Source organism: Astyanax mexicanus, chromosome 13, assembly GCF_023375975.1.
Source record: "Astyanax mexicanus isolate ESR-SI-001 chromosome 13, AstMex3_surface, whole genome shotgun sequence".
Taxonomy (NCBI): domain Eukaryota; kingdom Metazoa; phylum Chordata; class Actinopteri; order Characiformes; family Acestrorhamphidae; genus Astyanax; species Astyanax mexicanus.
The window spans coordinates 47,376,184-47,402,203 of record NC_064420.1 but is presented as its reverse complement, the minus strand read 5'-3'; the positions used below and the strand labels follow the sequence as shown (position 1 = coordinate 47,402,203).

Sequence of the window (26,020 nt, the reverse complement as noted above, 5' to 3'; positions counted from 1 at the left end):
GTGCAATAAATAGTATATTTAATACCTCTTAAGCTCTTTAATTTGTAAAGTACTTTTGACACTATACTGATTTTAAAATCGTTTAATCGATTTTAAAGTCATTTTAAACTTAAATTAAATCTAAATTACTAAATAAAATCTACTTCTCTTTTCCCCACAGAGAGCCCAACGGATGTCGCCCTAACCAGGGGGGTGGCATGATGCAGGGGGGCATGAGGCAGCAGGCAATGGGGGGTGGCAACCCTAATGCTCAAATGAACATGGGCCCTGGTGGGGGTATGGGTATGGGTGGCATGGGAGGGATGGGCATGAACCGGGGCTACGGAATGAACGACATGGGCCACATGGGAGGCGGACCCATGTATGGGGGCAATGGAGGCAACATGGGTAACATGGGTAACATGGGTAACCGAATGATGCAGATAAACCAGATGAATCAAATGAATCAGATGAATCAGATGAATCCAATGAGCCAAATGAATCAGATGAATCAAATGAACCAGATGGGTCAGATGAATGCGATGAATCATTCGGGTCCTGGGATGCAGCAGCAGCACCACCAGCAGCCCCCCTTCCAGGCCAGAGGGGGCTACGGGCTCGGGGGCATGAACAGCCCGTCTCAAGGCAGCCCCGGTATGAACGGACCTCAGCAGGGTCTTCTCATGTCCCCTCGGAACCGGGGCAGTCCAAAGATGGCGTCCAACCAGTTCTCCCCAGGAGGTAAGTGCTGTACAATGAAAAAAATGATGCGTAAAAGTCTAGAGAGCACTTTAGACCTCCCTCTACATGTCTGCCAGTGGAGGTCATGCCCATATATTGTATGGTAAATCAATAACCTACTTTTTTATGACAGGCCAATCAACTGATGCCAACCTGTCTGTCTGTTTAAAATAATTGGGAATGTACCGAACTCTACTAATTTTTCCGTCTTTTTCTCAGGCATGCATTCCCCAATGGGTCCTGGCAGTGTGGGAACAGGAGGAGGAGGAGGTGGCACCTCCTTCTCCAGCAGCTCCCTCAACGCCCTCCAGGCCATCAGCGAAGGTGTGGGCACCTCCCTTCCCTCTCATCCCTCCACCCTCACCTCCCTGTCCCCCGCCCACAAACCTGACAGCTCCCCCAGCGTCCACTCCTCCTCCTCCTCCCAGCCCAGCGGCCCCTGCAAGCCAGGGCACGGCGACTCCAAGAGCCCCGCTGGAGCTTTCGGAATGGGGGCTGGAGATCAGCAGCACCACCACCATCACCACCACAGCCACGCCCACCAGGCTGAGAGCAGCAGCGGCGAGCGACCGGACAGCCAGGCGGGTCCAGGGGGCAAAGAGTCCGGTGAGGGAGGCAATGAAGCTGCCAATGCTTCAGCAGAAACTCAGCGGAGGGTCCCTGACAGCAAGGGGCACAAAAAACTGCTCCAGCTCCTCACCTCCCCCACAGAGGAGCTTGGGTTAGGGGTAGGAAGTGGACCTCCAGGACCTTCTGGACCCTCCGGACCTCCTTCAGCATCACAAAGTGGTCCGAATGCCTCGTTGGGCATGGACGGGAAAGAGCCAAGCTGCGTCACAAGTCCATCCTCGACTGGTGTCTCCTCGTCCACCAATCAAAGCCAAGCTCACGGAGCAGGGGGAGGAGCAGCCGGAGCTCTAGGCTCCGCCCCCCACTACACAGCATCCCTGCAAGAGAAGCACAAAATCCTACACAAGTTGCTCCAGAATGGAAACACTCCAGATGAAGTGGCCAAGATCACCGCAGAAGCCACGGGGAAGGTGACGCTGGGTCAGGAAGGGGGCGGAGCTGGCGGAGGCGAGGCAGGTGGTGCCAACGCAGGTGCAGGAGGAGCTACAGGTGGGTCTGGCGGAAGCTCTGGAGCTTCCGACCCCAAGCAGGAGCAGCACAGCCCCAAGGAGAAGAAGACCCACGCCCTGCTGCACTACCTCCTCAACAAGGACGACTCCAAAGAGCCCGCCGACATCAAGCCAAAGCCTGAGGAGCTGGAGGGCAAAGGGGCAGCCGGGGGTAACGGTGGCACCCCGCTCAGCAGCATGGAGGGCAAGATCAAGCCTGAGCCTCCTGATGAGGTACGTCCCTGTGTTTCTGGTTCTCCTCAAACTTACAGTTCAAACGTCCAAAATCTCACCTTGTGTTCTCAGCTTAATTACTCAGGAACCCCTTCACACATAAACATAATCCATATATGAATATATTAGAAAGGGCGGAGCTTACTCTTTCTAAAAATAGTGACGAAATCCCAGTGCGGTAAAGCTAAATCTACAAGAAACCCATTGAGAAAAAAAAACACCTAAAAAAGTGAAAAATCTTCTTCCCCAACCAATATTATTTACCTTTAGTGCTTCAAACATATTTATATGATGTTTCAAACCAAATAATATCAGTTAATAAAGACTCAAAAGTGTCCACAGAAAAAACAGTGTGAAACTACCTGCTTTACTCAAACTAAAGCTAGGTATGGTGTGCGCACTACTTTATATAGTTTTTATTTTACTTGCACATTTTTACTAAGTAGCAATTTTGCACTAAACATTTTACAAAATAATAATATACTGAAAGGCATAGGCTGCTCTGAGTGTCAGGTTTTTAGTATCTACATGTACAGGTGCTGGTCAACGAATTAGAATAATTTGAAATAGTGCAATCATGAAATTCTTTGAATGCATTTTTTGTGCAGAAAGCAAATCAGGTGTTCACCGCACCTGTCCTACTCGTTAGACTAATCACAGAACTCGTTACCTGGAAAAAAATTTGCTCAGCTGAGCTTTCCAAAAGGCCCATTTAGGCCATTTAACTGTGACACTGTTGTTTTATTGAATTAGAATAATGGAGAAACCGTTTCATTGAATTAGAATAAATGCTCGAATTTTTGTTTTCTGTGAAGAGTGTTCACTGTGCAGTATAAAGTCAGGGTTGAGTAGAATTTCTAAGTTGTAAAATCAATCATGGGTAAGCAGCGCGACCTCTCAACCGGAATAGTGGCTCAAATTCAAGCCCTTCGCCAACAAGGCTTGACCCAAACTAAAATTGCTGAGCAGCTCGGCATCAGCCAGTCTTCCGTCTGCAAAGCTCTCAAGAAAAACTGCAGCAAGCGCACTAACTGTTCCGGCGTCCGAAAAACTTCTGCTCGCGACAACAAGCAGCTGAGAAAGATCGCAGTCAGAAAACCGGTTCAAGCCCACTTTCGAGCTCACCGACTTGTGGAACAAGCAGACCGGCGCTGACGTCTCCAGATCAACCACTTACCGTCGTCTGCGCGAACTCGGCTTCAAATCTCGCGTTCCAGCAGTAAAACCGATGCTGAACAAGAAACAAATGGAGAAACGGCTGAAGTGGGCCAAAGAACACGGCGAGTGGACTGCTGAAGACTGGCAGAAAGTAGTCTTCAGTGACTAATCACGCTTCTGCATCTCCTTCGGTGACCAAGGTCCTCGTGTCTGACGTCGTGGTGGCTAAACCTACAACCACGAGTGCGTGAAAAGATCCGTCAAGTTTCCCCAGAGCGTTATGGTCTGGGGATGCATGTCCGCTCGAGGTGTAGGGAAACTCTGCTTCCTCAAGAAGACTGTCAATGCTGCCGTATATCAAGATGTTCTGGAAACGTTCCTGATTCCGACTGTTGAGGAACAGTTCGGCGAAGAAGACTTCATATTTCAACAGGATCTTGCACCGGCTCATGCGGCAAAGTCGACCAAAGATAGGTTCACTAAAAAACAGCTTGAAGTTTTGGCATGGCCGGCCAACTCGCCTGACCTCAATGTCATTGAAAACCTTTGGGCCATCGTCAAGCGGAAAATTCGCGACAGAAAGCCTACTACGCTGGACCAACTGAAGCAGAACATCGCCACTGCCTGGGAAGCTGTGAGTGCGGAAACTTGCGACAAGCTGGTCAAATCGATGCCGCGGAGACTTCAGGCAGTCATACAAGCCAAGGGGGCAGCCACAAAATACTGAGAAAGTGATGATTGTAATTATAATAAAAATTATTCTAATTCAATGAAACGGTTTCTCCATTATTCTAATTCAATAAAACAACAGTGTCACAGTTAAATGGCCTAAATGGGCCTTTTGAAAAGCTCAGCTGAGCAAATTTTTTTCCAGGTAACGAGTTCTGTGATTAGTCTAACGAGTAGGACAGGTGCGGTGAACACCTGATTTGCTTTCTGCACAAAAAATGCATTCAAAGAATTTCATGATTTCACTATTTCAAATTATTCTAATTCGTTGACCAGCACCTGTATATATTAGGTGTGAATATATTTAAAGTCTATACATTCAAAAATATGTAAAAAAAAAAAAAAAAAAAAAAAAAAAACAGGCACTTGGTAAAATTTTGACCAAAACATGATCAGTTCCAGGAAAATAGAACAATTCTGCTTCCTTTTACATTTTAAATGATTATATTTTAGAGCAGCCGTATGTCTTCTGGAGTAAAAGAGATCAGGGCATGTGTCTGTCTGATATAATTACTGTGTTATAAGACCTGAAAGAGGAACTGAAAACAAAAACTGAGAAAAAACACAACAAAACAGCCTAGAGTTCAAAGGGTTAGTATTGCAGTTGAAAATGTGAAACTCATATATTATATAGATGTATTTATTAATTTTATCGTTGATGATTTTGGCTTAAAGCCAATGAAAACCCAAAAATCAGTGTCTAAGACTGCTTTTGGCAGTGTGGGCAGTGTGCCGAGTCCTGCTGGAAAATGAAATCCGCTTTTATTAACTTGATAATAAAACACAGTGGATCAACAGCAGCAGATGACAGACATGTTTCTCCAAACCATCACTGATTGGTGGAAACTTCACACTAGACCTCCAGCAGTTTGGACTGTGTGTCTCTCCACTCTTCCTCCAGACTCTGCTCCCTTGATTTACAAATGAAATGTAAAATTTACTGATGATCAGTGATGGTTTGGAGAGATATGCTTAGACAAGAATGAAGTAGAATAAAAGTGAATCTTTTTTTTCACGTTTTAAGACTTTAAGACTCTGAAGACGCGCTTTAAAGTCCCGAAATCGAAGGAAAAATTTGGCTCTTTGCCCGTAATTGCTATTTGATACTGAGGTATGATCTCATTAACATATTGCCTCACTGTTGGAAAGTACTGTGCTCCACTGGGCGTCCCTGCAGAGTTTAACCCCAGTTCTGCAGCTCTTTCTCACCCGACACTAACACATCAGAGCTGCAGCAGGTGATTACGGCTGATTACGGCTAAAACTCATCTTGGTTTGGTGATTCTCATATTTTAAAGTTCATAAGTTTGTGTCTCATTTATTGAGTTTTGTCTTGCAGCTGGACACAATCCTGGGAGGCCTGAGAGGTTCTGGAGGAGATTTCCCAGAGCAGGGAGACGTCGGCGGTGCTTCAGATGGAGGAAACAAGCTTCATTCATTCCCTGATGATGGTAAAGCAGATGTAGTTCCTAACATCTAAGAGTACATGCCAGTCAAAAGTTTGGATTCCCCTTAAATTCAGTGTTTTTCATTATTTATTTATCATTTTATTATTTATTGTTTATTTAGTAAATTAAACTAAACTCAATCAAAAACAGAAAATAGTTTTATATTTTACATTTAAAGTAGCACCTTTTCCTTAAATGACAGTTTTACACATCTCAACATTTTATCAGTCAGTTCTAATCCATATTATGGCAAGAACTACTAAATAAACACTTTAAGGAAGAATAAAGGACAGTCAATCCAAACAGAAGGATTTCAAGAACTTTTAAAAGTATCCCCAAGTTCAGTCACTGCAAAAACATTATAGTGATGAAACTGGCACTCATCAGGACTGCAGTTTCTGAATGCAAATGAAAGTAGACACTCATATTTTTTTATCATTTTACCATTTTAATTAATCTAAAAAATTATAGAAAGTTGCTGCTGTAATCTGCTGATAGGCTTCATAAACAAATTTAAAACAGCAAACAGGAGATGCTAAGCTAACACATCTAATTATTATAATAAAAAAGCTAACACTGCTAGCAATTTCTAAGTGTAAATACAAGCCACACTTACTTTCTAATTAATAAAATCTATTGATAAGTTTAAAAAAACACAAACTAACATTTTAACAATCTCTGAATGTAAATACAAGCCACGATATTTGTTTAATTGCTTCAAAATACATTAAAACTATTGATAAGCTACATATACATATAAAGAGCAAACAGGAGATGCTAAGCTAACACTGCTAATAAGCCCTTAATAAAGACTTTCATTAACCTTTTTACTGTAAATGCAAAAGAAAATCTATATTTAATTGCTTTAAAATGCCATTAAATTTATTGATAAGCTACACAAACAAGTTAAAGAACAGTAAACAGGAAATGCTAAGCTAACACTGCTAACAAACTCTGAGTATAGACTGTCATTAAACTTTTCACTGTAAATATAGACAAAGACAACATTTATATTTAATTGCTTTGACAATTCGTTAAATCTATTGATCTATTGAAATTACATAAACAAGTTTAAAACAGCAAACATGAGATACAAAGCTAACACTGCTAACAGTCACTGAATGTACATACAAGCCAAGTAACCTTTCACTGTAAATACAAATACAAATCTTTAATTGCGTACAAAAGCCATTATATTTATTAATAAGCTACATAAGCAACTTTAAAAGAGCAAACAGGAAATGCTTAGTCATTAAATTTGTGTGAACCGAAAAAAAAGCTAACAGACAAAAAATCCATTAAATCCATTAATTTAGGAACAACATAGATAGACCTTTATAGAAACTTTTAAGCAACAATTAGAACTATATTTTTGTTCAAGTAGTGTCACAACTTTACTTTAAGTTTACTAAAAGTTAGTTGAGTAGCACAGTTGGGTGATGCGGTGTCCTGCTGTTTATCTCTCAGGATCGGGGAGTCCTGGGATGAGCTTGGGGTGTCGGGCGCAGTTACAGAAGGCCATGTCGCTGGACTCTAAGCTGTCCGCTGGAGGAGGGCTGGCCAGCCGCCGCGGCGCCCCCTGCCCCATGCCCATCAAACAGGAGAGCCTGGACGGCCCGCGCATGATGGCAGGGTCTGAATCCTACCACAGCAGCATGGGTAGGAGTTTATTACTACCTATGTCACTGTGCAGCAGAGTTCTGTTTATTTCAGTAGATAACATGATGTAATAGAGTAATAAATGTAGCTACTTTTATAGTAAACATACTGAAAAGAACTTTTCATGAAAAATCTGCAATATTATTATTCTCAGGAATGATGAACAGAGGGATGGGGGTTCCGGAGCGGTCTCCGATGGGAGGACCCGGAGACTGGGGGATGCCCCGATCGAGTGCCAGTCCTGTGGGCACCGGTGGTCACCCGTCCATGATTCGGCCTGGCATGGACTCCTATAACTCCAAGGGCATGATGGGAGGACCCATGGTCAACCGGTCCAACAGCGTCCCTGGGACCAGGTCCATGCTGCAGCAGCAGCTGATGGAAATGGGTGGGTATACTGGGACTGGATCAGGAGGATTGGTAGTGTTCATGGCTTCTATGGTGTTAAAGGGTTGTCAGGTGGTTGTTATGGTGTTGCTAAGCGGTTGCTCTGGTGTTGCTTTTCCCTCTTCAGGATCTAGTGATGTGAATATGGGAATGGGTCCTTTCGGGCAGCAGCAGTGTCCGGACAGCCAGTCTCCCTCCTGGCCTGATAATGTGATGGGGATGGACAACAGCAGGTCAGTCAGAGCTTTTACATCTCACACACACACACACACACACACATGCTGGGGCTGTTTCTGTGTAGTAGTCGCGACTATTGCACTGCTAGTCATGAATGTGTGCCATCAACTGTTTCCTAACTGGATATGTTATATGATAAGTTAATGTTTTATCCTGGGAGCCAAGCTAAAGAACAAAGTGTAGAGATTCCAGATTTCTCCTGGATGCTCCTCAGCCAGCATGTGTATATTATTATGTTCAGTTCCGTCAGCAGCTCACCTGATTTACCACATTTACCAAATATTACTAAATATTACTAAACCAGGTGTTGATTAATATGATGAGAACTAGAAATACTGTAACTCTGTTAAACTCAGATGAGGAGGAGAGATTAGGAGATTTTGTTTTAAGGGAAACAGGGCTGTGAAAGCTGTAACTGCTTTGTGTAAAATTGCTGTTTGTATTTATTGTAATGCTGTAATGTGTTTTACTGAGATAATAAACACTTACTGCACAGATTACAAGCTTTTTCTTTACTGAAATTCACACAGGTGCCTAAAACATTTGCACAATACTGTGTGTTATATACAAAACAATACTGTAATGTGTGTGTGTGTTGCAGGCGACAGTTCGGTAATGCTCTGGATGAGCTGCTGGTTCCTCCCTCTACCTCTGAAGGTCAGAGTGACGAGAGAGCGCTGCTCGACCAGCTGGACTCTCTGCTCAACAACACCGACGTTATGGCCCTGGAGGAGATCGACCGAGCCCTGGGCATCCCTGACCTCATCAGCCAGGTCAGCAATGAGACAAACACATCATTTTATAATTTAATAATCATAACTAAAATCGCTTATAGATTACAGTTTTTCTGTGTCGCTTTGGAGCTTTTATCAGATCAGAATTGTATTTCTTAAAAACAGTTGTTCAGGCGTTTTGTCACTATGATTTCACCATCAGCTGCCAGAGCCCTGAGAGAGCACAGTTGGCCTTGCTCTCTCTGGGTGGGTAGAGTAGATTGCGCTCTCTCTTTCCCCTCATCACTCCTAGGGTGATGTGGATCAGCACAAGGCTGCGTCTGTGAGCTGATGTATCAGAACCGAGTTGCTGCACTTTCCTCCGAGCGTTAGCACTGTTATGCTACTCGGAAAAAGGGTTCAAAAAGAGGCGGAGTCTGACTTCACATGTATCGGAGGAGGCATGTGCTTGTCTCTACTTGCTTTTTTTTTTTTTTTTTGGTAAATATATTATATAATACACCTTACACTGGCAGAGACTGGTTAAAGGGTGCAGCCGATTGTTCAGCCAATGTTTTATAGAGAGAACATTCATGTACTCTGTACTGTAATACTGTATACTTCATATTACACATTACAGACATACTACCTCTTTCACCCCTAAGCACTAAGATGCTATCTTTACCCCTCTCTCTCCATCCTCTCCTCCCTCTCTCCTCTCTCTCCTCAGGGTACGGGTGGAGATCTGCAGCCGGAGCCGTTCCCCGGGCAGGACCCCTCGATGGTGATGGAGCAGAAGCCCATGTACTCTCAGGGTTACCCGGGACCCCCCTCCATGCCCATGCCTTCGGGCTACGGAGGAAACCCCATGCAGGGCCAGCCGCCGCCCGGGGGCTACAACCCAATGCTCAACCAGATGGGACAGCAGGGGGGCTTCCCCGGGATGGGGGGCATGGGTCCGATGGGGGGCATGGGGCACCCTCGCCCCGGCATGATGCGGCCCAGGATGATGAGCGCCACCAAACCCACCAGACTACAGCTGCAGCAGAGACTACAAGGGCAACAGGTAATATATATATATTCACACACACACACACATTGTGTACACAGTGTATTTTTCGCACTATATGGCACACTTAAAATCCTTAAAGTTTCCCAGAAATCGACAGTGTGCCTTATAACCTGGTGCAAATTAAGAAGTAGTAAAGCCACTCTAATGAAGTACAGCGTTATACAGGAGTTTCAGTTTAGTTCTCCAGCGCTAAGACTGGAGCAGAATTAGCATTATCCGCTAATCACGCTAAGTGCTAGCTCTTTCTTCATTCAGAGTTGAGTATTGTCGGGCTACGTGGGATAAACCGTTAGCTATTATCGCCCTGGCCTTCTAAAACACTCAAATTTCCATCAGTGTAGCACTAGTAGCACTTAGCTTGGAAATCTAAGCTTACTGTAAATAAACAGAAGCGCTTTACTCACCCAAATAAACAGGAGAGTTTTCAGGAGATATATTTGTGTAGATTAACATCCAGCGCTTGTTTTACTCTGATTTTTTTAAAATTACAGTTTTGTTTACTTAACTTAGCTAAGCTTTACACTTCTCACCACTCAGGAATGAGATCTGCTGAATTAGAAGGAAAACATGACGACACCCCTGTTCCTTACTAGTGTCACATAATGCGCCTCATAATCCATTGCACCTTATGTAAGAAAATACAGCAGAAAGTAGACGTTCATTGATAGTGCGCCTTATAGAGCGAAAAATGTGGGATCTATTTTACAGTTATGCTGGCCTGTTAAGGGTTAATACACAGCCCAGGTCATGAAACTGAGATGTGGTGTTTTTGGTTGGTTCTGTAGTTTTTGAGCCAGGCTCGGCAGGGGATGGGGATGAAGATGGAGAATCCTGGAGGAGGAAACCCCGGCATGCGGCCTGGAATGCAGCCCGGAATGGGAGGACAGGTAGGCCTTACCTGCATGCATAAATTAATCATAACAGCAGCAGTTTTCTTTAATTGTAGTCCTTTTCTTTAAGGTGCACTTACAATCCTTTAATTTTCCCAAAAATCGACAGTGTGCCTTATAATACGGTGCTCCTTAAGTTTCTCCAGCACTAAGGCTGGGTGCAGCAGTGTTAGCATTAGCCGCTAACTGCTAGCTAATAGAGCCCTGGGTTACTGGCTCAGGGTTCCTCAGTCTAGGGCTATCGGGCGTCATTTAAGTTCCACTAGCACTGCGGTTAGTGGAATGCTAATGCTAATGCTGCTGCACCCAGTCTTAGTGCTGGAGAATAACCATAAATAAACGAAAGCTCTTTACTCACCCAAATAAACAGTTTTTAGGAGAGAAATCTGTGTAGATTTCGTTTTTTTTTTTTTTTTAAGAATTACAGTTTTGTTTACTTAGGCTTTTCCCCCAATTTCTCCAGTAGAAGAGAAACGTGGCAACACCCTTTCTCACTTCCATGTAGGCATCCTTAATAGTGTTGCTTAATGTGCCTTATAATCTGGTGCACCTTATTTATCAAATCGAATCACAACAAATTTATTTATATAGCGCTTTTTACAGCTGATGTTGTCACAAAGCAGCTTCCTTTAACAAGAGGTTAAAGGAAGACATTTATTCTCATTGTGTGCAAGAGTGACTGATTCAGTATCCTGTAAAAGAGGAGGGTGGAAAAGGAAGGATGAAGTTGTTATTTCTAGATTAAGACTAGGCCACACTTATCTTAATAGTACTCTATTTCTCCTAGAAAAGCATCAAGGGAGGGGGGAGGGGGAGGGAGAGAGAGAGAGAGAGAGAGAGAGAGAATAAGTTAGTGAGCTGAGTGTATTTTTAGCATCTGTTCTAACTTGTGCCTGAGTTTGGCTGGAGAAGCCAGACGAGCGAGGAGAGCAAGTTCACCGTCAGCTACGAGTGAGGGACTGTCGCTGTACTTCAGGAGAGCTTGACTTTGCCTTGGTGAGAGTGAGCTACACCACTCCATAGCCCGGTTAGCTGGAGCAGCAAGCACGACTCCAGAGCTCCGTCAGTGAGAGTTGCAGCCGAGAAAGAGACAGAGAGAGAGTGGGTGAGTGACTGAGAACGTTTGAAAGGAGCCAGAAACGACTCAGAATTGGCAGTTTTCTGAGATCCGCAGCGCTACATTTATTTTCTTTTATTTAGCCCTACGAGGTGAAGCGGCCAGTGTTGTTATTGTTTTACGGCCTCAACGCTCCCAAGCACCGTAACAGGCCTGGAACGTGGGTGGGGGAAAAAAAGGACAGAAAAAAAGATTGGGGTGATATTTGATTAATAATTCATATTTTTGGTATGATTGAGTGTAATACAAATGTTTTTGAATTTTTTATTTATTCACACTAGAAGGTTTTAAAAGTTTCAGTACTAGTTTACAATTTAAGATTGGTTGCAGAGATAATTGCAGAGCTGTGTGTTCATTTAATTGAAGCTACCAAATAAAAACACTAAAGATTTGAGTAAAGAGTCATTTAACGAACCCAGCGCTCCGTCTGTGTTACTTGAGTGTAACTCACTTTCGTTATAAAGGGATAGGAGCTCTATATGAAAATAATAATAATATATATATTATACCTGTCAAGTCTCCCGTTTTGGCCGGGAAACTACCGTATTTTACTCCTTTTCCCGCCGTCCTCCCGTATTAGTATTTTCCCGTAAATTTCCCGTATTATATGAAAATGTAAAAAACTTTATTATTAAGGCGACTGTCCACTGTGTGTCTCTTAACCAATCGTGGTGCCGGTTCAAGGAGAAAGTCCCGCCTTTCAAGAGAAACAGCCAATCAGCTTGCTGGTTTTGCGGAGCGCAGATCTAGTTGTAGGGTTTGTTAGTGTAATTTGGTGTAATTTATTATTTAGAAGGGGTAGAAGAGATGGTTGAGCTGGAGAGAGAAAAATTGTTGAGAGGACTGAAATTAACTGAACTGATCAGGACTGGACTGAAGTGTTTTATATTATCATATAAAAGAGAGCGTTCCTGCCAAAAAAGTGAAGATTTCATGTAGAAAAGGTTATGCTGTATTATAAAAATTACATATGTAGGAATATCCACAGCATTTTAGTGTCAACAAAGGAAGACCTATTACATTCTGATAATCTAATTGTAGTTTTTAAGTTGTTCACAGGTGGTTATTTTAGATTTCTTGTAAACCTGTCTTAAAATATAAAGGATACCTCACCTCAGTTGGGCTGGTGGGACGGCTCAAAGCGGGTGGCGGAAAATTTCCCTTATTTTTAAATCCAAAGCTTGACAGGTATGCTTATGAGCTGGGATGGATGGATATATATATATATATATATGTATATATATATATATATACATATATATATATATATATATTTACCACAGCTGAAACTTGAAAAAAGGCCTCAAAAGTGCTTGAATTTTACCTTGTGAAAAATATAGGGTATAAACCCTATGTGTTACTCACCTGTAGAGGTCACCATTGCCTCATTTGTAATCACCTGACTATGCCCACCAAGTATGTATTGCTGCAGACTGGAGCACCTCTGGAGCTTACCTCTAAGTGGGAGGTCCACAGCTCCAAGGGGGAGGGGCTTACCTCCAAGTGGGAAGTCCACCAACAGTGTACGGCTCGAGACTGGGAGGCATTTGTGCGCGAGACCTCCCTCACCACGGCTCCGGCGAATGTCATAATAAAAGTCTTCCGTGATTATTATTACTATTATTCTATTAAATCAAATTTAATGTTATATAGAATGTATTATCATATTATATTATATTATATTATATTATATTATATTATATATTATATTATATTATATAAAAGTCTACATCGTAAGGCAGGGAGACCTCACTCAACACAGCTCCATTTCTCTGCCAAATGCCACAAAAAAAGTCCTCCATGATTAAAAGGCTCATGGATGTCAATAAATATATTAGTCAATAATTAATGATTATTTATATTTCTTAAATGTCAATATAATAAAATACGTGTAGTGTATATATATTTATAATATTATTGGCTATGAATAAACAACTGCCTTTATTATTTAGATCTTTACTATTTTATAATTTGAAAAATTCACAGCATGGCAAATGTTTAAACGTTTTAAATAAATAAAATGGGGTTGCAATGTGCACAACATGCTTTTAGACTCTTAGAAAATGCATTTTATAAGAAATAAGTATTTAATAAACAAAATAGATTAATTAATTAACCTTTGGGGTTATTTAAAAGCACAAAACGTCTGAAAAACACCATACCGCGTAACACCAAGCACCATCCTACTTGGAGGTAGGCTCCGCCTGTTTGGAGGTATGTTCCTCCCCTTTGGAGGTGCTCCAGGCTGCAGCTATACACTTCTCACCTGAACACAGTTTTTGGAAGAAGAGCAGGTAACTGTACTAATTTGCTGTGTGATATTGTAACGAATGAGTATTGTTGTGTTTTAATAGGAGTCTGTTTGTGTGTTTGTGTCTGTAGCCTGGTTTCCTGAACGCTCAGATGATGGCTCAGAGGAGCAGGGAGATGGTGACCATGCAGATGAGGAGACAGCGGATGATGATGATGATGCAGCAGCAACAAGCAGCAGCCGGAGGCTTCAGCCCTCCGCCCAACGTCACCGCCCCCGCGGGCATGGACGGGGGCATGGGTGGGCCTGGCCAGCAGCAGTTCGGATACGGAAGCTACGGTACGGAAAATGTTTAAACAGCTCAGTGTCTTCAGCTGGTTTGAGGTTTGATGCTTTCGAATTGACTGGGTTCTTATGAGAAGTAAATCCTGCCAAAAATAAAACTGAAATAAAAAAAAACACTAAAATTAAATGCAAATACCGTTTTTGCTTGTGAAAATAATATGACAAAATTTATTTGCAATTTATTTTTTCCCTTGAGCACAGGTCATATGTGACAAAAATAAAATAAAATAGAAAAAGGCTTTTTGCCATTTAATTTTCATTACCATATATGTATTTTACAGTCAAATTTAAAATTACAAAACTAACTGTAAATAAATAATAAATAAATAAAAGCTTCACTTTGGTCTTGCCTTTTCTTGATGAACTATATGAGCATAATAAATGCCAAAAATACAATTTAAAGGCATTGGTTACAGTTTTATAAAAATTTCCTTGCAAGTGTCAAAACTAAATAAGTGTCAAAATAAATAGGCAATAAAGGCCGGTGATTTACTTTTTATTTCCCACTTTGCTTTTTCGTTTTCAACTTCACCAGCATGCAAATACATGTAAAATTGTAGCTACTGATTTTTTTTTATTATTATTATTTTTTTTCATTATGTGTTTTCATTTTAGACATTCTGTCAGACATTCAACCTATCGCAAGGATAAAAAATAGAAACGTTATAATTGCATTTTATTTATTTTTTTTTTTTTAGAGTTTGATTTAAACATTTTTTATACAGTTTTATCAATACTAGCAAGGCCAAAGTGAAGCTTTGATTTTTTTTTCTTTTTAATTTTTACAATTAGCTTTTTCATTTTAGATTTGACTGTGAAATACCCGTATGGTAGTGAAAATGAAATGCCAATTTATTTATTTTTTTTTTATTTGACCCATGCTTAATTTAATTTAATTAAATTTTTACTCATTTGGAAAAAGAAGGTGCAAAACTGAATTTGCATTTTAATTTTCATTTTAGTGTTTTCATTTCAGGTTTATTCTTGGCAGGATTATCCTCTCATAGGGTTCCTGGCATTGTGATGCATGAGCCAGTACCTTAACTCTATTCTGCATATATATTTATAGATATATATTTATGTGTATATAGGGATGGGTCAGCAGGGAGACCCCTCGTTTGCCCCAGCTGGAGGAAGTCCCCCTAATGCCATGATGCCCGGCCGCCTGGGACCCCCACAAAACCCCATGATGCAGCAGCACCCTCAGGGGGGGCCCATGTACCAGACCCCCGATATGAAGGGATGGCCACAAGGAGGAATGGGCCGCAACAGGTAATTTCACATTGGCTAAAAACAACACTCTGTCAATCAATTTTTTTGTTATAATATTTGTTATATATTTTTATAATAAAAATGTTGTTGTAACACAATGGGTGAGCTGAATTGAAGGATAAGATAGTTATGAACCTCTTAGTATAACACTCTCTTTTTGATGTACTTCAGAAACTCACCAATTTATTAATACGACCAGAAACTCTAGATAATGAGGAATACTTCAGCTCTAGATAAGATATATACATTTAACTGTATATATCTTCCATAACCCCATAAATTAACTGTGATTAATCACACTTTTTGGAAAGCTGAGTTTAATTTCACTATTGACCACAACCAGGCCTGATTACTGCTAGACCTGAAGAATCAAGAAATCACTTAAATAGAACCTGTCTGACAACATGAAGCAGATAAAAGATCTCAAAAACAAGCAGCACATTATTATACCCCCATCTGAAGAAACTCAACAACAGATGAGTGTAAGAGTACAGTGTGTAGTATACAGCTCTGGAAAAAAATAAGAGAGCACTTTGATTTTACCGAATTAAAATCCTTTGGAATATAATCAAGATGAAGATGGATGATCACAAGCCATCAAACCACCAAACTGAACTACTTGAATTTTTGCACCAGGAGTAAAGCAGCATAAAGTTATCCAAAAGCAGTGTGTAAGACTGGTGGAGGAGAACATGCTGACAAATGCATTAAAACAAACTGATTAAAAATCAGGGTTATTCCACCAAATATTGATTTCTGAACTCTTAAAACTTTATGAATATGAACTTGTTTTCTTTGCATTATTTGAGGTTTGAAAGTTCTGCATCTTTTTTTGTTATTTCAGCCATTTCTCATTTTCTGTAAATATATGCTCTAAATGACAATATTTTTATTTGGATTTTTTGTATATTAATGTGTATTAACTCATGCTGCTCTGTTGTGGTGTGCAGCTCGTACCCGCAGCAGCCGTTTGCACAGCAGGGCTCCGGTCAGTACGGACCGATGATGATGAATGGAGGAATGGGCACAGGAGGAGGAGGAAACCCCGCTCACATGGGTCAGATGAACATGGGCATGATGGGTAGGATGCCGATGGGCCCAGAACAGGTGAGTTACAGTGATCTGAACGTGTGAAATATAGGCAAGTGTCCACTTTATTGGAAACTCTTGTCAGGGTACCTGTGGTTCCTTAAAAACTCTTATAATGCCTTCAATTGGTTAATATCTGCCTCTCTAAAAGAGTCGGAATCCCTTTGAGTGGAAGTTTGTCTCACAGTATTTATGACTATAAATAAGGATTAATTTACAGTTACAGTAGATACAGAATCACATGCACTGTAATCTGTTGTACCCATAATGCTGCATGATGCACCTGCACAGTATTGAGATACTGAAATATAAAGATATAACAAAATTGAGATCCTAAGATATTGAGATATTAGGATATTGAGATACTAAATATTACAATATTGAGATACTGAGATATCAACATATTACGATATTGAGATACTGAGATATCAACATATTACGATATTGAGATACTGAGATATCGAGACATTACAATACTGAGATATCAAGATACCATAATATTGAGATATTACGGTATTGAGATACTACGATATTGTGATACTGAGATATTGCGATGTTGAGATACTGAGATTATAAGATGTTACGATATTGTGATACTGAGATATCGAGATATTACGGTATTGAGATACTGAGATATTATGTTGTTTAGGGACTCTAATATATTGTGATATCGAGATATTGCGATGTTGAGATACTGAGATGTTAAGATGTTACGATATTGCGATACTGAGATATCGAGACATTACAATACTGAGATATCATAATATTGAGATATTACGGTATTGAGATACTGAGATATTACGATATTGAGATACTACGATATTGTGATACTGAGATATTAAGATATTGCGATGTTGAGACTGAGATATTAAGATGTTATTGCGATATTGAGATATCGAGATATTACAATACTAAGATAGCGAGATATTATGATATTGAGATATTACAAAATTGTGATACTAAAATATTGTGATACTGAAATATTGAGATATAGAAATATTATGATATTGTTTTACATATTCAAGGTCCAAAAATGTCTTAAAATGTCTGGAATTTTAGGAGGGAAGGCATTAAATAATAACAGAGGATTTGTTATAATTATAAATTTGAGCTTTTAAAGTGTGCAGATACCCTGCTTGTGTCTATAGTGAATGATCGATAGATGTTTTGAGATTTAGCTGTTTCTGTTTGTTTGTGTCTCGTTTAACAGAAATATATCTGAGGAGGACGAGCCGCCGCTTCTGAGGAATAAGGACACTGTGAAGCTTCAGAGAGAGAGACTCACACACACACACACACACACACACACATATACACTGCTGTGTAGCTCCTCTCACTTCAAGGGAAATGGCCAGATTACACTCGCACACACGCACACACACACACACACACTTAAAACAGACAGGGGGTGGACAAAATAATTGAAACACCAAATAAAAACCAGATTTGATCCGGTTAGTTTAGTCCGTTTTCACACTGCAGTTTAGTGACTGAGCGTGCTAAAGTCCTCCACTCTGATTGGTTTATAGGATGCTCTCAGCCTGGATATTTGGCTTTATAGGTGTTGTGCCGAATTCTGCCTCCCTAAAAGAGCCTGAATCTCTTTGAGTGCAGGTTTGTACCACAGCAGAATAAGTGTAACAGATTCCCCTCCGATTCTCTTTATTTCTGTTTATAAATAAGGATTAATCTACAGTTACAGTAGATACAGAATCACCTGCTCCATAATCTGTTGTACCCATACTACTGCAGGACGCACCTGCACAGTATTGAGATATTATGATATTGAGATGCTAAGATATTGAGATATTACGATATTAAAGTACTGAGATATCGAGATATTACCATATTGAGATTCTGAGGTATTATAATAATGAAATACTGAGATATTGAAGTGTTATGATATTGAGATATTACAACATTGAAATACTGAGATATAGATATATTATGATATTTAGCTATTACAATATTGTGATACTGAGATATCGAGATATTACGATATTGAAATGTTACAATATTGCCATATTGAGATATCAAGCTATTACAATATTGAGATACTGAGATATCAAGCTGTTACGATATTGCAATACTGAGATATCGAGATATTACGATAATGATATATCAAGATATTACGATAATGAGATATCAAGATATAACGATATTAATTAAAGATATTAATATATTGCGATACTGAGATATCGAGATATTACAATATTGAGATATTACAATATTGCCATACTACGATATCGAGATATTACAATATTGCAATACTAAGTTATCGAGATATCACGATATTGCGATACTGGGATATTGAGATATTACAATACTAAAAATTTTTCATTTGCGATACATTATCAAAACGTGACGTATAATATCAATATGTTTATTGGAACATATGTTCTTAATAAATCCATAATTCCTGGTATAGGTTTCTGGTTTAGAATATTTTGTCCTCTTCAGTAACACAGCTGAAGTGAAGTATCGTAGAGAATTATCTTGTGATGTATCGAGTATCGCCGAATCGCAGTAATGTTATATCATCATTATCGCGAGACGCAAACCCTTAACTTATTTATACTGTAAAATACAATGGAAAAAAAATGGAAATCAATACTTCTTGTGATGTTTCTGTTATTTTGTCCACCCCCTATATATATATATATATATTTATACACACACATAACATGTCGAAATGTCTCTATATACATAAAGCTGAGACAGAGATGTCAATACAATACAGGACTGAAATGGAGTGTACAGCTGACTCATCATCTTCAGAACTGTCCTCAGAACTGTCTTCTCTCTTTCTCTATGTGGAGATTCATTCGTCTGTTTGTTTCTTTTTTCTTTTCTGTTTTTCAAAGCAAAAAGACGAGTCTCGACCACTTTACTGGACCAAAACTGAGCAAACAAGATATTCCCATATTGAGATATTTCGATATTGAGATATTACATTATTGAGATATTTAGATATCACAGTACTGAGATAATACAATAATAAGATATTGAGATATTACAATATTGAGATATTTCGATATTGAGATATTACATTATTGAGATATTTAGATATCACAGTACTGAGATAATACAATAATAAGATATTGTGATATTGCAATATTGAGATATTACAAATTTGAAGTATTCTAATACTGAGATATGTCCGATATTGAGATATTCTAATATTGAGATATTATAATATTGAGATACGGAGATATTAAGATATTACAATATTAAGATATTGCGATATTGAGAACGCAATTTTGAGAGATAACGATATTGAGATATTACAATATTGAGATATTATGTTATTGAGATATTTTAATATTAAAATAATACAATATTGAGATATTATAATATTAAGATTCTGAGATATTGAGATATTACAATATTGAAATATAACAATATTATGATATTGATATATTATAATATTAAAATTTTGCAATATTGAGATATAATATTAAGATATTTCGATATTGAGATATAACAATATTAAGTATTACAATATTGTTATGATAATAAGATATTACATTATTTAAATATCATGATGTAGGGATATTACAAATTACGATTATCCAATATTGAGATATCCCAATTTTAAGATATTACAATATTGAGATACTGAGATATCTAGATATTATGATATCGAAATATTACAATACTGAGATATAACAATATTGAGATACTGAGATATCGAGATGTTACGATATTGAGATATCACAATATTGAGATACTACACTATTGAAATATTATCATATTTGGATAATACAATATTAAGATTGTCTGATATTGAGAGATCCCAATATTAAGCTATTTCAATATTGGGATAATTCAATATTATGATCTTACAATATTGAGATACTGAGATATCGAGATGTTACGATAGTGAGATATCGAGATGATGGACTACAAAGAAGACGTAAAACCCCTGAAATGAAAATGGTCCAGCGTAAATATGAACACAGATGAAAAGGCCTCCTCAGCAATTCGTCAGAATGTATATCACGCTGTGTCGACCGTTTTGGATGTAAGACCACCCTCTGTCTTGTCTGAAGGTACTCGGAGCGAAAAGGAGCACCAGAACGCGGCTATGGTTGCACTTTACCGGGAAAAGCGAAAGCTGGCATTCGGCCAATCGGAACGTTGCAATATTTTTCTTGGTCATTCTAGCCTTACTGGAGACTGAGAGAACGAACCCGCGCCGGTTCTGGACGTCCTCTCTGAAGATCTGACGGTGGTTCTAGTTGAATTATCGAATTATTGATTGATTTTTTTCTTTTGACTGATTGATTGAGTGATATATTGATTGATTGATTGATTACGAATCCAAAAAAAAAAAGGCAGCAAGCACAGAGTTCAACTTTATTTATGCAGTTTTAAGCAATAAAATCTCACCCCGGGATGGATTTTTTTTTTTTTTTTTTTTAGCTCAAAAGCTTCACAAACTTCACAGAGTAAAGGTACTGAAGGTACTGCAGTATTAGTAGTATAAGTGATGTCACATTCTTACGACGGATGGATTTTAACCCCCCTAAACTTTTAAAGTTTTTTTTGTCTGTGAATATTTTCAACGTGTAAATAAGCTTCAAATGTATCATATCTGCTTTTTGTAGGTCACATACTGTTTTTTGCACAGATTGTCGGACTCGGTATTTAAGATATGATTTCCCTATTCTGTCTTATAGGTCAATACAGCTTTTATTTTCAATATTTTGATATTTCGATTACAAAAAAGGGGGGAGAGGGTGAGGTGATTTTTTATTTTTATTTTATATTAATATTTTATTGATACTAATTTTTTTGTGGTTTTTAATTTAAGTCACCACTTTCTATTCCTTTGAAAGCACTTTTTTCCATTTCTTATTAAAAAAAAAAGAAAAGAAAAGAAAATATATGAATTTCTCCAGGACGTTTTCTCCTCAGATTTTATTATTAAAGCTGGTTTTATGACTTTTTTGTTTTGTTTTGTTTAATTTTATATGAAACGTACAAAACAAATGTAAGTAAAAGTGATGCTTCATATATATAGAAATACTGATATACTGAAATGCTGTAAATGTGGCGCATTTGAGTTGCAATACAGTGAGGGAGTCAAATTTGGAAATTTCTACAATATAACATAATTACAATAACTACTACAGTTGTAGGAGGTTAGTAGAGTAAGACCTGGGTTGGACTCCCGGCTTTAATCTGTTTCGGCATCAGCAGCCGGAGTCTGAGAGAGAGAGAGAGAGAGAAAGCACGCAAGATTGGCCATGCTTTCTCTTGGTGGGTACAATATAGTATATAACGCAATCACTCCTATTGTGATGTTGGTCAGCACAGGCATCTGTTAATTTATATATACCAAGTGCATTGTGGGATTTGGAAAAGAGAAAAAAAAAGGGGCGGAGTCTGTCTTCACAAGTATCGGAGGAGGCATTTGCCTGAGGCGCTTGTCCTGATCCCTCCTAGTGTCGGGAGCATTGCAGTTTATAATGAGTGAGTGGGTGGGTTGATTTAATTGGCGGAGCTAAATTGGGGAGAAAACTGAGTATAAATTGTAAAAATATTTTAAAATATATTAAAAAAAAAAGAAAAAATCTCCTACTTCTGTAGTAATGACAGAATCAGTCTGAAGAATCAACATCTGGTTTAAATCTGATAAAAACATTTTGATACCAATTTTATAAATTACATTTAACATTTATTTTTCTTTCTTTATTTTCATTTTTTTCCTATTTCGTAGCCTTTATGCTCATTTATTGACATGTATAGCTTTTCACGAATCTACCTTTAAACACTTGCGCAATCCAAAGATTTTACTTTTCCATTTTTTTTTAATGGTTCAGTACTTTTTGAATTTTTTCGGCATACTCATGTGATTGTGTCGGGGGCGTGAAAGCCACGCCCCCTTTGTATATCACTTTTGATGAGATGTAAGTGGTTTCTGATTCAGCGGCGTTTAATCTTTTTGTTTTTTTTTTATGGTGTGGCCAGTGGAGGTTGACTGTGCAGGAGGACATTTGATTAAATTGCTATTAAATAATAATGTTATTATTATTATTATTACAGTTTTATTTTAGACGTGCTGTAGACAGCTGGTTGAAAAAATGATTTTAAAATATTCTTAAAACATTCCATTTCTTTGTTGTATGAATTTCCAGGGCTACTTTCCATTCCTCACCAGCCTGGAAATAATTTTTTTGTGTTTAATTTGATTCATTTTGACGCAAATAATCTGAAAATCAAATTCCCGCCAGATTGTATTCCCTTGTTCTTTTAAAAAGAGAAGTTGAAATACCTTTAAATGTCCTGAAGAGAATATCTCTGTGCAGTTTCAGTTAAAAAAAGGAAATGGAAATAGATTTTAAAAAGTGAGGAGGGGTAATTTACATGCTTGTTATCTTTGATCCGGATGTAAATTACTGGTGCATTTATCTTGTTTCTTGATGTTAATATTGATGTAAATACAAATTTCTATTTAAACATGTTCACTGTGTCATGTTTTATTTCTTTGCTCCAGTTTAAAGGACTCTTATTGTGAAAAAGCACATTTTTTTTCAAGAAGAGTACAAGAACACTTTTTTTTTTATAATAGTTCTCCAGAACCAACACAGTGCACGATGGAACAAACAGTACAATATATATAGTGCACCCCTCACATTTCTGCAGATATTTAAGTATATCTTTTCATTAGACAACACTGACAAAATGACACTTTGACACAATGAGTTCTTGTAGCCATGGCCATCTTCCTGTAGCACAGCAATTTGTCTTTTAAGATCCTCAGAGAGTTCTTTGCCATGAGGTGCCATGTTGGAACTTTCAGTGACTCGTATGAGAGATTGTGAGAGCTGTACTACAAAATTTAACACACCTGCTCCCTATGCACACCTGAGACCCAGTAACACAAATGTAGTGGACATTCTTGTCTCAGTTTAAACTTTTAGTGGTGTAATCTACTAGGGGTGTACCTTGTCGCTGGGGGTTTTGACAATAATGGCTGTATATTGAGTTATTTTGAGGGTAGAATACATTGACACTGTAATATAAGCTGCACACAGACTACTTTTCATTGTGTCAAAGTGTCATTTTGTCAGTGTTTCCCCATGAAAAGACGTACTTAAACATCTGCAGAAAGTTCAGCTCTGTATCTGTGTGTTGAGGAGACTGACTGTCTGGTGGAAGAAGCTGTTGCAGAGTCTGGTAGTGGAGGATCAGAGCGAAGAGTCCGTGTGAGGGATGGGTGGGGTCGTCCACAATGCTGGTGGCTTTGCGGATGGTAATGCAGGAGCTCAAGATGAGTTCAGCACAGCTGTTAACTGAAAGCCTGAATTCCAGGTGACTCCAACTTATAAAGTTGACTGAGAAAATTCAGCAGAGGTGTGCAAAACTGTCTAATCTGAGAATGTAAAATATAAAACATATTCTGGTTTGTATAAAACTTTCTTATTTACTAAATACAGTAATTCCTTATGTTTTTCTTCATAGTTAGGAAGACTTTTGTGTTAATCTACAATGCAGAACATTTTAAAATAATGAAAATGTCACTGAATTTAAGGTGTGTTCAAACTTTTGACTGGTATTGTATGTTTCTTCCATATTTGGATTGTGGCCAACACTACAGCTATCCAGTTTGGTGAGTTGGTTTTAAGCTGAGCTGTTTGGTTATGTTGGCCAGGTGATTTTGGAGGCTGTTTTGTGTCACAAGAGGAAGTGCTGGGTAATTAAACAGTGCTGTTTATGTTGGTTTGGGGGAAGTCCAGGAATCATACCAGCCTTTTTTGTTTCAGAGAAATCACATGCTAAGTAATGCTGGTGGTATATTTTTGCATTGGAATGGAAATGTAAATTCTCAGCACTGCAGTGATTAGCATGGTGGTGGTGTATGAGGTGTTAGTGAGTGTTGAGCTGGTGGTACAGTGAGTGGATCAGATACAGCAGTGATTAGCATGGTGGTGGTGTATGAGGTGTTAGTGTGTGTTGAGCTGGTGGTACAGTGAGTGGATCAGATACAGCAGTGATTAGCAGTGATTAGCATGGTGGTGGTGTATGAGGTGTTAGTGTGTGTTGAGCTGGTGATACAGTGAGTGGATCAGATACAGCAGTGATTAGCAGTGATTAGCATGGTGGTGGTGTATGAGGTGTTAGTGAGTGTTGAGCTGGTGGTACAGTGAGTGGATCAGATACAGCAGTGATTAGCATGGTGGTGGTGTTTGAGGTGTTAGTGAGTGTTGAGCTGGTGGTTCAGTGAGTGGATCAGATGCAGCAGTGATTAGCATGGTGAAGGTGGTGTATGAGGTGTTAGTAAGTGTTGAGCTGGTGGTTCAGTGAGTGGATCAGATGCAGCAGTGATTAGCATGGTGGTGGTGTATGAGGTGTTAGTAAGTGTTGAGCTCATTGTACAGTAAGTGGATCAGATGCAGCAGTGCTGCTGGAGTTTTTAAACACTGTGTTTAATCATCACTCACTGTCCTCCACTCTATTACACACTCCTACCTACAGCTGAAACACCCTGTAGATAAAAAGTAAAATCAGAGACAGAATATCTGAATCTGCTGCTGCACAGTTTACAGTCGTCATCACCCAGTGCCTACAGGACAATGGCCACAGGAATCTGCCTACAAAACCCTGCCTACAGGACGTTACCTACGGGATGTTGCCCATGTTACACTGTCCACAGGATGCTGCCTACAGGACACTGCCCATAAGACGCTGCCCACAGGAGAATGTCCACAGGACGCTGCTCACAGGATACTGTCCACAGTATAATTTCCACAGGAGGCTGCTCACAGGTTGTTGCCACAGTACATTGTCCACTGATTGCTGCCCACAGGACATCACCCACAGATTGCTGCCCGCAGAACGCTGCCCACAGGAAATCACCCACAGTACAATGTTCACAGGACGTTGTCCACAGGACTTTGCCCACAGGATGCTGCCCACACTACACTCCCTACAGGACTCTGTCCACAGGACGCTGCCTACAAAACGTTGCCCACAGGACATTGCCTACAGGATGCGACCCAGTGGACATAACCCACAGATTGCTGCCTACAGGACACTACCCACAGGACATTGCCTACAGGCCAATTGCCCACAGAACAGTGTCCACAGGATCCTGCCTACAGGACACTACCCACAGGAAGTTGCCTACAGGACACTACACGCAGTACTTTGCCTACAGGACAATGGCCTAAGGAAACTGCCCACAGTACACTGTCTACAGGACGTTTCCCACAGGATACTGCCAACAGGACATTGCCTACAGGATGCTACCCACAGATATTTACAGCCTGTAAATATATCACAGAACTACAGAATGCTTCTATATGATCAGAGGAGCTGAAACTAAACGGGATAATGGGTGCAGAGACAAGGAGGTGGTCATAATGTTATGCTTGATTGGTGTATATACTTTATATATTCAATAAACGACAATTTAACCTAAAGATTCGATATACACAAAGTTTACCAACTTCTCTACACAGAAATAACATTTATTTTATCCTTTAATCGTATTAATATGCTCATAAACATTTTGTAAAGCTTTATAAAGGATGAACAGGTTCAGAAAACAGGTTTAGGCTGAGTTCCCCTCG

General features: G+C 39.3%; 1 protein-coding gene across 1 annotated transcript in view; it reads left to right on the top strand.

The window, feature by feature from the left end:
- Positions 1-18,289, top strand: part of LOC103026609 (nuclear receptor coactivator 3) — a 134,088-nt gene extending 115,799 nt beyond the window's left edge. Inside the window, exons 12-24 of the mRNA XM_022676777.2 lie at positions 161-720; positions 940-2,072; positions 5,299-5,410; positions 6,875-7,066; positions 7,221-7,454; positions 7,581-7,686; positions 8,292-8,463; positions 9,134-9,469; positions 10,261-10,362; positions 13,865-14,072; positions 15,170-15,350; positions 16,301-16,457; positions 17,650-18,289. Coding sequence (XP_022532498.2) covers positions 161-720; positions 940-2,072; positions 5,299-5,410; positions 6,875-7,066; positions 7,221-7,454; positions 7,581-7,686; positions 8,292-8,463; positions 9,134-9,469; positions 10,261-10,362; positions 13,865-14,072; positions 15,170-15,350; positions 16,301-16,457; positions 17,650-17,661 — 3,505 coding nt within the window. The 3' untranslated portion in view covers positions 17,662-18,289. The remainder of the gene's footprint in view (positions 1-160; positions 721-939; positions 2,073-5,298; positions 5,411-6,874; positions 7,067-7,220; positions 7,455-7,580; positions 7,687-8,291; positions 8,464-9,133; positions 9,470-10,260; positions 10,363-13,864; positions 14,073-15,169; positions 15,351-16,300; positions 16,458-17,649) is intronic.
- Positions 18,290-26,020: the final 7,731 nt, after the last annotated feature.